Source organism: Anoplolepis gracilipes, chromosome 14 (assembly GCF_047496725.1).
Source record: "Anoplolepis gracilipes chromosome 14, ASM4749672v1, whole genome shotgun sequence".
Lineage (NCBI taxonomy): Eukaryota > Metazoa > Arthropoda > Insecta > Hymenoptera > Formicidae > Anoplolepis > Anoplolepis gracilipes.
In genome coordinates this window covers 2,896,367-2,910,651 of record NC_132983.1, presented here as the reverse complement: position 1 = coordinate 2,910,651, position 14,285 = coordinate 2,896,367, and the positions used below count along the sequence as shown (strand labels likewise).

Here is a 14,285-nt window from a genome sequence, read left to right as displayed (position 1 = left end):
TAAAAAGTTTTAAAAAGTTACAAAAAGTCATTTTTTAAAAATATTTTTTACTAAGGAAAGTTTTAATTTCTCAATTTTTTTTTAATAATGCTATGTGTGAACTTTTTACATCTTGTAAAAAGATAACTAAAAGCAAATTGATTAAATAAATAAAATAAAATTAAATAGCAAATGAGTGCATTTGTTGAGTGTGTGAATTTAAAATATTGCTTGATTTGCATCCCGAGATTAACTCAATTTAATGTATGCCTAATTTAATTACCCCGCCTTCAAACTAATTGTCTACTAGTGTCACTGATCGTGTTACGAAGCGTGGTATAATTGATTTATAAAATAAATAGCGTGTGAACTTTATACAACACCCTTTACTCTACACGAGTAGAGAGTCATTATCCCACAAGCGGCGAAGATGAGAGTGATTAATTGGAAATAGTAGTCGCGCACAAAAATCGATACAACGGCATAACGTTCTTACATTCTTAAAAATCGAAGCAACGGCACAACGTTTCTATAATGTTAATGTAATTATAAGGTCTAGTTAAAATAAAAACATGGAATTAAAGACGAGTAAATTTGAAATATTCACGATACAGTGTCAATTAAAATGATATACTTGTTGTTTAATGCAGTTAGGTTTTCTATTCGTGAGCAAGATAATATAGATTATGAAAATAGCATTCGATTTATAAGAATAAGAATATATTGTTAACACGTAAAATTAATTAAAATTTACGAAAGAATATCATGAATTTGTTTATCTAATTTTATGAAAAAAATAAAAATTTTTGAGCGCGTTACACATGAGTATTTTATAAATATTGAAAAAGTGTATTTTCAAAAGAAGAGATTATTTTTATACTATAAAACTTAATTATCTTCTATATACAATAAATATTTTGTTCTAAAAATAGAACGTTGGCCGTTAATAAATATATTAAAATATAAAATATTTAATTAAGATTCCTTTATACATGCACCGCTTTTTACTAAACAAAGAGAAGGCATGAAATTGCATTAAAATTCTTAAAATCCAAAACATACTTACTTTTACGATGACTTGACATAAAAACGCAGAGATTCCCTTAATGTTGTTTACATAAATGAAAATTATCAAAGAGACTGCTAACGTTAATAATGGGATCAGGTAATTTCGTCTTTTGACGCGTACGCGGTGTCTGTATTTTTTTCTTTTTTTTTTTTTTACATTCTTATGATAAATGTTCTACGAATCAATGACGGGGCGATCTAATAACCAAAAGAGAACTTGAGATCGTTTATCGCTTGTGCGAATACAGAGCAGGTCGTCGTTTTTAACGTCGTTTTCCGAAGCGCAAGAAAACATGATCGACGTCTTGCCTCTTGACACTGCTGTCATAACGGGGCAAGTTCTCTCGATATTCTGAAAACAATTCAACGCAAGTCGAATGGTTATTCATCGTTGTAATCTATCCTTTCAACTTGAAAATACTAAAATATAAATTAATATGCAAACGAATAAAAAAAAATTGTGCATATAAATTATATATGTGCAGGTGTTTTTTATTCTCTTCAAAAAAAAAAAAATAATATTGAATCAACAACGTCATCGTAATTAAAGTTTATTTTTATTAATTCAATAACATTATTAATCAAATCAATACGTCAATATTGGACTAATAACGTCATTGGATTAATAGAATTTTAATTCATTGTGTAAAGAAATATTTGCGTCACAAAAATATGCGCACAAAATCAATGATTTAATTCGATCGATCGATCACCTCTGTCGTCGACGAAATCGTTTATCTCTCTGGCATCCCATATTCTGGAGATTGTCGCGATAATGACACAGATTTTACGTAGTCTGGGTGGAAGCTCCTCGAGAAATCCTGAGTTGCACTGAGCGGGCAACGCGGCGAGAGTTTCGCCAGACAAAATTGCCATGGTCGTCACAGATACGAAAATCATCAACGTCGAGCTCATCATTTTTAGGCTGTAAAAAAAATATACATGTCGTTTTCAATTAATAAAGAATCCTTTTAAGCTTCTTCCTACACTTAAATATAATTGAAAAAAATATATAAATATTATATATTGTCCTAAATTATTTTATCATATTTTAATTATTGGATCACTTTATTATTTCATTGCGTTGAAATAAGTAGTTCTTTATAAAAAATATTTATTTATAAAAAATTGTCGTATATTTAATAGAAATAAAATGCAATATTAGATACTCTCAAATCATTGAATTAATGTACAGTTCGCATGTTTAAACTGACACAATGCCCGGAGGAAATGAGATATCAAGTTATAAATCGTGAATTATACATTTTATGAGTCTTGTTTTATATGCTTTATATGCATATTACAATGTACATAGATATAGAATATAGTATACACATATACTTGCACACATCGACCCGTGAATATCGATTTCCTCAAATGATAAGAGCCTATTGATTATCACACGTTAGATGTCCACGTAACAATACCCACGTGTTCTAAACGGAAAGCGAATATCACTTGATATTCGCTTCGGTGTATAAGTCTCTGCACTAATACACGATGAACACAATTACCATACAAATACTATGTACATTGATCTCTATGCAAACGTTATATTGTACGAATTATTAGAACAAATATTTTGATTGATATATATATAATAATGTAACAGTTTGATTAATTAACATTTGCCACTGTATAAAATATCTTTTCTTAAATTTTCTTTTGTTACTCTCCGTGAATTTTAATTTTCTATACGTTTAAGTTTCTATACGTTCGTAAATGTCAATACTGTCTGGCAAATGTCATGTCGCAGCTCCTTTACACATATCTTGTGTCATCTGTGGAAACTAGATCATATATCACTGTATTGTAAATATATGTATTCCGCAAGAATGTGTATAAGATGAATAGTTTGAATAGACGAGAGAGAAAATGATAGAGAAACAAGAGTCGACTAAGAAAAATAGTGCACGCGAATGCATCGCGTTACAGAAGAGCCTGATCTGAAAGAGCATCGGATAAATAAAAGTTATTCACAGCAAAATACGATCTTACGAGCAAATTCAAAGCGAAAGGAGAAATCACTTTACGGATGCTCGTGCTTGGACTGTCCAATATAGTTTTTATTTCGTTTGCATTGGAAAGCATCGCAGAGGGTGAAAGAAACAGAAACTTACATTATAGTTAAAGGACAAAAAAATTTGGTATTTCTTCGCCTTTGTAAGACATGAAACAAATATACGAAAAACCGAGTCTATACAACTGCATCGTCAAAACAAATATCTCGCACGTGCAATTAAATTTCGTACAGTTTTATGCAAGCTCTTGATGCTAAAAAAAGTAATAAAAGTCGTTTTTTTCTTTCTTTATGGCGAGCTTTGGCTTCTTCAGAACTTAATTATACGCCAATTGGTGAAGATTGTTTATTAGCAAAATGAAAATAGTATTAGGAGACGTAAAATGTCCCCTTTTTATAGCTGATTTTTGTAGCCCTTTTTAGCCGATTGTTTTTTCTTCAGTTGATATTAATGCAATAAAATTTATTGAAGGCCTATTAGCCATGGTAATAATTTGTAGCCTAGGTCTACTAAGCCCGTACTTACAGAAATGTGAGCCCCTGAGGGGAGATAAAAGTGGTTCACACAATGTCCAAAAGTAATTTTTGAGAAATTTTTGATCCACGAAAAGAAGAAAATTGTTCGAATAAAATACGAAATATGTTTCACACTTTCACATATCTTTTAATTACGTTATAAAGAATATTATTCATTATTTATTCTTGCAGCAGACATTTAATGAGACGTTTAATGAAAAAATAATTAAATAATAAAATAAAAAGCAGGGGTAGATTAACACGAACGAATTTCGGTTATTTCTTCAAGACTTTTTTTTATATAAATGCCAAATATATTCTTCGAATTATATTTCACAGGGATGGATGTATGCTACGAACATGAGTCTACAATTGTGGTACGCGAAGCAGAACAAATAGGCAACCTGTTGCTGATTCGCTGTCACTTGTTTGATAGACTCAAATCACGTTTTATTTTATTCAAGTACCTATATATACATAAACTTGAGTCACGATATTAAATAAATAAAATTTGTTTAAATAAAAGATTTAAATAAAAGAAAACAAATTTAAAAAAAGAAAATACTCTCAGCTTTTTGTAGTGTATACGTTATATTTGTATAGAAGAAACTTTTAATTTCGTCACATGCACTTAAGTTTTTAGAATGTTTGCAAATATTTAAATAGATTTCTATGGAAAAAAGGGGAAGTAAATAAAGATCTCGAATATCATATTGAATTTCAAAATTATATTTTTCTCAATCTTGAATAAATGAAAATTACTGATTAAAGTAAGATGTCAAGATTTAATCGAAAATCAATGGCTACTATCTCCAGAAAGAACTCACATTTTATTCTTCCATGTAATATTATCACTAACTGTTTCTTTTTAGTGTTTGTAGTTCTATATTGTAACAACTGCTTATATCACAACAATATAGCACACTGATTCCATTTAAGAAAGTAAAACTTAAAGAAATCTATAATATATAAAAAAAATCATAAAGAAATCTATAATTATATAAAAAATCATAACACATAAAAATTTAAATATTTTTAAAAATAAATAGAGACTCAGTGTTCGCGGAAAGAATTAAAGTGATCTCTATGTACTATGTCATGATTGTATGATACATACCATTGTCAAACAGGGTTTAAATTAAATTAATTTTTGACACCTTGAAAACATACACTCATATTTTAGTTGAAGGCTAAATTGAAATGCAAAGGGTAGCGGCAATATATAACATTGTTTACATTTGCATATCGCCAATGACGACTGCACGTACGTAAATATTGATGATGCAGGGAGTAGATAATGCAACTCAATACTAAAAACGTGAGTTTTCATATATTCTGTGTCGATATGTGTAATTACTATCTTTGTATCATGTCGATACATTTTGAAGTTATGTTGCAATTGTAACTGTAAAAGGTATGCAAAGAAATAATTAAAATGACAATATACGGATAAGAAAAAAGATAAAAATTTCCGAATAGTAGACAACTTGACACATCGGACTCAAGGAAGATAATGGTTGAAGATAATTACAAAACTTTTAGTTCTGACACATTTTTAAGAGTGATTAGAAAAGAATCAATATCGCCATCAAAACGATGATATAAGGTTTGATCATACTTTTATAAACTTTTATAAAATATAATATACTATTTATATATGTATGTATGATAGAATACACGATAGTTATAAATTTAACATTATAAAACACAAAATATTTCATGTAAATAAATCCTAATATATAAGTGTAAATACGCCTACAAATATTTATTTATTTATTAAAATATCATATATTTTTTTCTGTATTCAGTATTGATGTACTAGAAAAAAGTTATGAAATATGTATAATTCTCTTAATAGTAATAATAATAATTATATATTATATTTTTTTAATATTTATACTGTTAGTAAATAAAAAATAATAATAATGATTAATAAACTAAATATTAATTAAATTATAACTACATAATTATTATAAAAAATAAAATTTACAAATTAAAAAAATTTTAAATGTGTATATAAAATGTTATCATTAATCGTGATTGCTAATATATATAATATTAATATATATAATTTATATTATATATATATATGTGTGTGTATGTATGTATGTATATATATGGATTTATGAAATGATATTATTTTTTATTATAACATATATGTGATAATAATAATGATACGTTCATTATCAAGCGTTCGCGGAGCGGCCCACTGCACGACGTCAAGTTTAAACAAAATTCATAAAATAAAGAAACATCTTCATGGACATCGCTGCCGTTATCCGGAATATTTATGTAATGTAAGTTTCGATTAAGATTTCTCAGGAACTATAGTCGTATTCAAAAACAGCATTTTTCTCATATAATGTCAACTCAAACTTTCGATTGCGACCAATTTGAAAATGATTGGTGCAGTCATTTTTGAGAACTCGAAATCTCATACCCGAAAAGTACATTTTTATCTTACAATTAAAGAAATTTAAGATTCAGATCAGTCACACGCCAAGTGTTAAAGGTATATTAATTTTCGCAAAGTATCATTCTATTTACATATACTTAAATTTAATACATATATACAGTTCAATGCATATCAATTTTTAATGCCTCGACCCGAGCACGCCAAGTTTTGTTCGTCACTTTAGTTTTAATTTTTTGGATCCTGGATCTATCTAGTGAAATGAATAATAATTGAAAAATGAATGGATGCATAGCAATTTTTCAATTTCGAGCTAGTAGGTACTCGAAGTGTGTAATATATATACACACACATATATATAATTATATTCTGTTTCAAACTACGATAAATTTTACATCAAATGATACTTTGCGAAAATTGATATACCTTTAACACTTGGCGTATTGTCTGTACTGATCTCATTTATTTTTGAGCCGTATAATCGATTTTAATTTGACGTATTTTTTTTTCTTTTGTAAAGATTTTTTGTGAAGTAGATATATTTATAATAATACTCTGTTGTTTTTCAAAAAATATATTATTTTGTATATTTATATGAGTTGTCACACACAAATTATTATTTCTTAGCTAGAAGGAAAACTATTAAAAAAATAAAAGAAAAGTAGTGTCTATAAATATATATATTATAATAAAATAAAAATATGATAGAAATGAAATATATTGACATATATCGTACATATTACGCAGTGAAGACTTCTGAATTATTAATATATGAGTGTGCCGTTATGCATACGCATAAACACATACATCTTCAGAGTATCAACTGTGTTTCGAGCTCCTGATATCTCAGAATAATGTATATCACGTAAATCGACTGCGCAACTATCTTTGATGGTAGTATGAAATATTAATATAATGAATAAAAAAAACGAGATTTTCTTTCGTCACTACAAGTAAGCACAAATGTGGAAATTTAAAAAAAAAAAAAAAACTGGAACAAAATCTCTTTTTAAGATATTTGTCAAAACACAGATGTGTATATCTTGTATTTTTCCCTTTTTTATAAGATACTTTTCTTTAAGATTTTCTTCTTATTTTAATTAAAATGAGACAATTTATTTATTTATAATATAATATATATAATATTATATATTATATATGTATATATTATATAACATTATATAATCCATAATATTATATAAAGATCAATACCGAGATTAAAGACTGTAAGATTAAATATTGTTTTAATAGCAATATTCGCGAGATGTTTTTATGTACAATAGGTCAAATAATGACTATTCTTAATATTCATATAAAAGGAACGTTTCATGTAAAAAAAGATTAAAGAGACATGAATTCTCATTCTCCAGTGTCAAAAAATGTAAAATCGCTTTTTGTGAGAAGTGAAGATTTCCGTTATTAACGATCGTTGTTATAATCCTTGAAATATTTCCAATTCTTTTTTTTTTTTTTAATTAACTATTCCCAACTATTTATATTTCGTTTTAAATTAACTATTCTTAACTATTCCACATTAAAAGGTGAATCTTAATAAATTTTGATTATAACAATAATAAAATAATAAAAGAAATTAAAATAATAATAAAAATATATGTATGTATATGTTATAAATATATAATGTAAGCTGTCTAAAATCAGAATCCCTGATGTACGTTTTGCTGCACTGATTTTTCTGACATAACTATCGATTGCATACATGAATAAATATAATCCTTCCCTAGAGAGGAATATAATCCTTCCTCTCCAATATTTCTCTGTCTCTTTTTTATGTATCTCCTTTGTCGTCCTCCATACTTCTACTAGTATTATTTATATTCTACAAAAAATAAGTATAAAATTATTTCTCAACATTATGAAGTAACGAAAATGATTGATATTAGAAGCTAGGAAGATTATCACAATACTCTTTATATTGATGTTCTTTAAATCATTTCCGATAAAGTCAATTTGCCGCGAAGCTTAATATTTCATGGATTTTATATAGATGAAGTTATCCTATATCTAACAAGTATAATAAATTCCATCAAAAAGTTTTGGATTGTTGTAATATTAGATATTACCTTCGTGCTATTGGAATTTTAATAAATCTAGCACATGACGATAAAAAAAGATACAAAAGACACAAAATTTGTCTCGTTGGTAATAAATCATATAGACATTAAGAATTGTTTGCCTGGTTTTTCTCGTTTTGACGTCATACATACTTTAAAATGGCTCAGCATGTAGCTGTTACACACCTAATGATAAAATTTTTCGTCTAATGGATTCTGTTAGTATCATGTTTATTGTATTTTAAATTGCACTACTTTAACAAATCAGGTCATAGTGGTGCACATGCCAGCCATCTGTAGAGTTTATTAGACAAAGACTTGCTTCTAATAAGGTCTCTGCACATGGTTGTATTTTTTTTTTTAATAAAAATAATTTATTAGTGAACGTTAAAAGTAACTTTTCATAACGGTAATCTAATAAAAAAATTTCTCCTTCTCTTTCTCCCTTGTAATATTTCAATCTGCATATGTATGTAAAAAACAACTAATTTAACACAATGCTATTTGTAATAAGTTATTTTTTTGTTACGGATTATTGTACTAATCTGGAGTTTATTTTTTTTTCCTTGACAAAAATATATATATAAAAAAATGTATAAACATACAATACAAAAATATATAATATAAATATATTAAAAAAGGAATAAAATTTTTAAGTTTTTCAATAAACAATTGTAAAAGACGTTTTAAAAATATTAGAAGATGGAAACAGATATAATAATGAAAGCTTTTTTTACGATTTCAAATATTATAACAAACATTTGTTCATAATAAATTAAACGAAATAATTAAACAAAATATCGATAATCAAGATTTTATTTTTATTTTGCGATTATAAAATTCAAATGTGTAATTTCCAAATGCGTACGTCATTTTACGATACGATCAAAGTGACGAAACAGTTGTATCGATGATTGTTATAAATCGTACATACAATTTAAAACGCTAACTTTATACCTTATGATTCGGGAAAATGTTTGTGCAGATTCGTGCGAATATTGATATCACGTAGATTACGAGTTTGCGAAACGACTAAACTTGCGAGCTTCCAAAAGTTGTCTTATAGTATCGCGTCAGATTATGCACGATAATGTATCGCAATCTGGATTAAATATACATGACGTCAGGCATATATTTCCGAAAAGCTTACAAATCTTGCAACTTTATATGAAACTTTGTCCACGGGTTCTCTCGGCGATTCAATTGATCATGTGTGTTAAGTTCTACACTCGAAAATATCATAAAAGTTTAGATGTAATAAAGTTGTTTTCTTTTTCCTCCGGATTATCGTACGTTATTTATAATTTTTCCGTAGGAGAAGCAATTCTTAATATTTTTACTTCAATGAGAATGTATCCTTCTTTAGATGTTGAGAATTTGAAAAAGCGAAAAAGCTAAGTATACTTTATAAGATTTTATATTGTTCGAAATTCGGTAATATTCGGTCAGAATATCACGTATAAGTTAAGTGGTTTAGGACTTTGTAGAAGAACGAAACGATAGGATATCGTTTGTATGGAAGCGCGCGGTATGTATTCAAGGATCATATCTACAATGGGATTTGCGCACATTTGTTTCTTTGATCCGTCTTTCAACAAGGCACAGACACACGCAACAAACGTGTTGAAAAGCCATTTTACGTGAGGAAAAATATACAAGTAGTTATCGTAATGTTTTTATTAAAATAGCACTCCTCTTATTTACGATTTTTAATATTTTTGAGGTCATACCAAAAATGGATTCTAAACACGAAATAAAAAAAGAGATAAATCAGTTAAATTCGATAAAATTAATTAATAAGACCTCTATATATTATTTGCCGTGCAAATTTTAACAAATTTATTAATAACTGTCATATATATATTTTTATAAAGCTTAATGTAAAAAAATTTCAAAAAGCATAGCATATATAATAGTTATTAATAAATTTGTTAAAATCTGTACGGCAAGCAATATGAGAGCCCTTATTAATTGTAGAATTTAACTGAGTTTATCTCTTTTCTATATATAATATATATATTTATTTATTTATTTATATATATTATATATAGAAAAGAGATAAACTCAGTTAAATTCTACAATTAATAAGAACTCTCCTATTATTTGCCGTACAAATTTTAACAAATTTATTAATGACTGTTATATATGTTATGCTTTTATGTATACTTTATATATATATATATATATATATATATATATATATATATATATATATAAATCTTCAATTCTGATATATGACTCGTAATTCATTTCATAATCCGTTTGCTCATATTGCAAAACACTAATCCTTGTTTCATGAATGCCATCCAAAAATAAAGAAAATAGATTTTCGTAACATGATACAGTTTCGTGTTTAATAGTGAAATTGCAACAAGTATATCATATATAACTATCACGACATAGATTTTACGTCCAATATAAATTATCACTCATTAATCTTAAAATACTTAGAATTTTTATTAAGGCTTTAATTATTTACGCGTTAAACCATTATTCTACGTCTATTCATCATATCAATTGTATCGAGAAAAATCGCACAACAGATTATCCCATATTTCAAAGTGTCACCTTCGAAGTTTAAGGTTTTAAAAAAGTAGAGACGCATCTTATATTAATAAATAGCTAAATAAAAAAATTGATACGCGTTATAGCTGTCAATTTTATCATAATATTTTATCCGATAATATATGCACGTTTGAAACGTCAAAAGTTTGAAATTAATTCTCTTTTAAAAAATCGCTACATCTTACAAACGCTTTTCACATCGATAACTGTGTATTTAAAAAGTCTCAGAATTATTACAAAATTGACACATGGCGTTTTTTTTTAGAAAATTTTGAATTAATTTCTCCTTAAGATAATAAATTTATTGCAATTTTTTCAAATTTTATTATTTTATAACTTAATTTTAATATACTAAGTTTTAAATTAAAATAAAAATGAACCACTTGAAATCAAACATAAAGATAATGTAATTGTAATTATTCATTTTTTAAAATTTAATTTTCAAAAAAGTTCTTTATTTATAATCTCTGATAATAAATAATTGAAAAATTATGAACGTTTCTCTAAAATATTTTTAATTTCTAATAAGAATTACTTTGAAATGTTCAGAGATGTATGTTAATTTTATTTTCGTATTTTAGCCTCAAGCTGTCCTCGTACATTTTATATAAAGTAAAATACAAAATGTATTATCTAATAATAATATACAATTTAATTTATATACCGATGACATGATATAAAATAATAACTATATCAGATATTTGATTCGTAATAAAGTGTAGATTTTATCAAGTGGCTTTCGCCTGCGCGTTCTTTTATACCCTTGAAATAAATTCATTGCCAATCGAGGAACTTGGAAGAAAAATGTCAAAGAAAAATGCCACATTATTTTGTAGATAAATAAAATAGTAATTGATGCATCATAATACTGAAATATTCTTCACATTTTAATAAAAAATAATAATACTCTATATATTAGTTTAAAAGAAAATAATCCGAAAATCCGCGAAACACGGATTGTAGTTTGCGCATAATTCTGCTTTCTAATATATATAATAGTCGGCTAATAATAATCAGCAATACAAATATGAACGAATATTTGACATAATTTAGTTGCAGTCAACATTGAAAAAAAATTCTAATGAAATTGATTACACCGACTGAAATGCATTAAAACCATTTTAATTCTAGTGTATTTATACTCTTCGCGCGTGGATGTATACTAGTTATACCTAGAAAGTAGCGATCTATCGTCTTTTGTAATTTATTAAAATAGATATTAAAACTTTTTTATACATCAAATATTTGTGCATAATGATTTTTATAATTTTTACAATAGTATATTCTATAAAACAAAAATTTTAATATAAAATCAAATTTTTTTATAAAATAATAAAAAATAATATATAGGTCTCCCAAAAATAATTCTTTGTTATAAAGATATATATAAATATATATTTTTCTTCTTTCTTTCAGACGCATTTATTCAAATATGAATTTGTCGGGCTATATTAATTTTTAAACGTTAATGCGATGCGTACTTTTGCCGCGTTTGCTGTTACAGAAGGTGTATCCCAATTATCTATAATATCCAAGGTCAATTATATGAATAAAGAATATTTTATTCCTATTAATAATGTTAAGTCATTAATATGATGTACTTAGCTTTAAAACAATATCATCTAAATTTCATGAAAATTCTATGACTTGAATGTCACCGATGCTTCAATAAAAAAATCCGTCATCTTAAAAATGGACGTAATAAAACTAAAGATCCTATATCCTTCAAGAATGTATATTTCCGAGCAAAATTATATTAAAAAAAATATACGGTACCAACCTGGCGAGAGGACAACAGTACCGGAGATTGTCGCGGTTGTCGAGAAGACGGTCGGAAAGGACGAGGTTTACCGCTTCGTCGCGCGCGTTCACCCTTAGAGCTTCCTTTATCGCGCGATAGACACGCTATAGGAGAAAGGTAACCGCGAGTTCTCGCGCACGGGGATGATCTCGAGATCAAATCGCCAATTCCTCGATTCGGTTTGATTCGTTTCGGGCGACAGAACTGGAATCGCGCGGATGGCGGCAGGATGGCTGCAGACGGTTGCGGCGACGATCCTCGGACGAAGAGGACGAAGAGCTGCGAGTGACACGCGAGGGGTGGCCGCCGGCGAGAGAGGCCCCGGGCGATACCGTGCAACAGTGGCGAGAATCCGTCGGAGATCAGCCCTTAAATACGCGCGGCATTCCAATTGCCATGCGCGCGTTTTATTGGAGCGCCAGAGAGAAATCATACGTCGACGCGTAACTTGTCGCCCGCCTCACCCTCTCGCGTGTCTCTTCGCGCCCTCCACCTGTCCTCTCTCGGCAGCGGTCGAGATGCGACGCGCATTTTCTTATTCGCGACCTAATGAAAAAAAAATTCACGTTAATCTGACGCGGGACGCAACTTACGTAACGTGACGCTCGACTTCAATTATGATCGCAAACTTGTTGCTCTCGCGAGTGAGACGCTAAAGTGACATGCATGCAAATTGTATGAGGATGCCAAAGAAAAAGATATGATTTGAACTTTCTACGAAGTGCGACGCGAGTGACGTAATAATAAATAATGACAATGATGTAAGATAAATCATGTATATATATATATATATATATATATGTGTACATAAATATCTATTTTCATATATTTTTCTCTCATAAGATATAAGTTATAGAAATGACATATTAATGAAATCATACAATGAAAATAATAAAAATTGTACGTGGCTTTTGTCATATATTTGTGAATTCTATTATATCGTACTTTTATTCATATTTTTTATTATAGTGTTATTTTTTAGTTTAATTCTTTAACTCCGTCAATTATAAAATTAACAAATCAAAAGTTGAATTATTGAAAACTTTTTAATCATTATTAAAGAGAAAATGTAACGTCATGTTCAAAAATAAAGAAATTCATTCTTTATAAATATGTCATTTGCGATTATTTTTCGAGGAATTTACGTTATCATCAACCCTTCTCATAAAATACTCTGTCTATAAACTTGCGTGGAATATATATAGTAAATTGTATGGAATTTATGCGCAACCACATACATAAAAAACCTACTATACTACTATTTAGGATATGTCTTATTTAGGACGTCGCAAATTTTCTTTTGAATTGTTTTTACGTATCCTTTTATTTTATTAGATATAATCAAAAAATAACGTACAATTCGTCTTATATTTTGCGATAATTTATAAGAAACAATCTTTGTTAACAATCTTCAAAAAATTTAGTACGTAATACAAAAAAGATACATTAAAAAAATTAAGATGTTATATAACCTTTTACTACATACTTGTACAATATATTTTACTACATACGTATCTTTTCCGTCCAGCGATCATTTTTATATTTTTCGAATTAAGTATATATCTTTTGAAGATAAAATATGCATTTTAGATATAATAAAATATAAAAACAATAATCATAGTAAAGTACTTTAAATTTTCGAATAAATTTTTGCGAGTCAAATTTCACACGTTTAATCTTTTTTATTATATTCAACAAAATGTATTCTCAATATTTAATTTCAGTTATTTAGAATATTATAAGCGTTATTAATTTAATTTTTATATTATATACACAACATTGACAATTATTAATGATATCAGTTTAGAGGTAGTGGTATGAATATTCATAATAGCTCATTTGCCCGATCAT

At 27.6% G+C, this 14,285-nt stretch overlaps 1 protein-coding gene across 2 annotated transcripts; it reads right to left on the bottom strand.

Annotated features, from left to right (window-relative positions):
• Positions 1–775: 775 nt before the first annotated feature.
• Ms (neuropeptide receptor myosuppressin) lies at positions 776–12,787 on the bottom strand. 2 transcript variants are annotated; one of them, XM_072906424.1, is made up of 3 exons: positions 12,414–12,787; positions 1,761–1,972; positions 777–1,399 (listed from the first exon to the last, which is right to left on the bottom strand). In XM_072906424.1, exons 2-3 carry the CDS (start codon positions 1,963–1,965, stop codon positions 1,311–1,313), a joined length of 294 nt encoding a protein of 97 aa, XP_072762525.1. In that variant the 5' UTR covers positions 1,966–1,972; positions 12,414–12,787; the 3' UTR covers positions 777–1,310. The 2 variants fall into 2 exon arrangements, with proteins under 2 accessions (XP_072762526.1, XP_072762525.1); XM_072906425.1 differs by lacking the exon at positions 12,414–12,787 and having other exon boundaries at positions 776–1,399; positions 1,761–1,969.
• Positions 12,788–14,285: the final 1,498 nt, after the last annotated feature.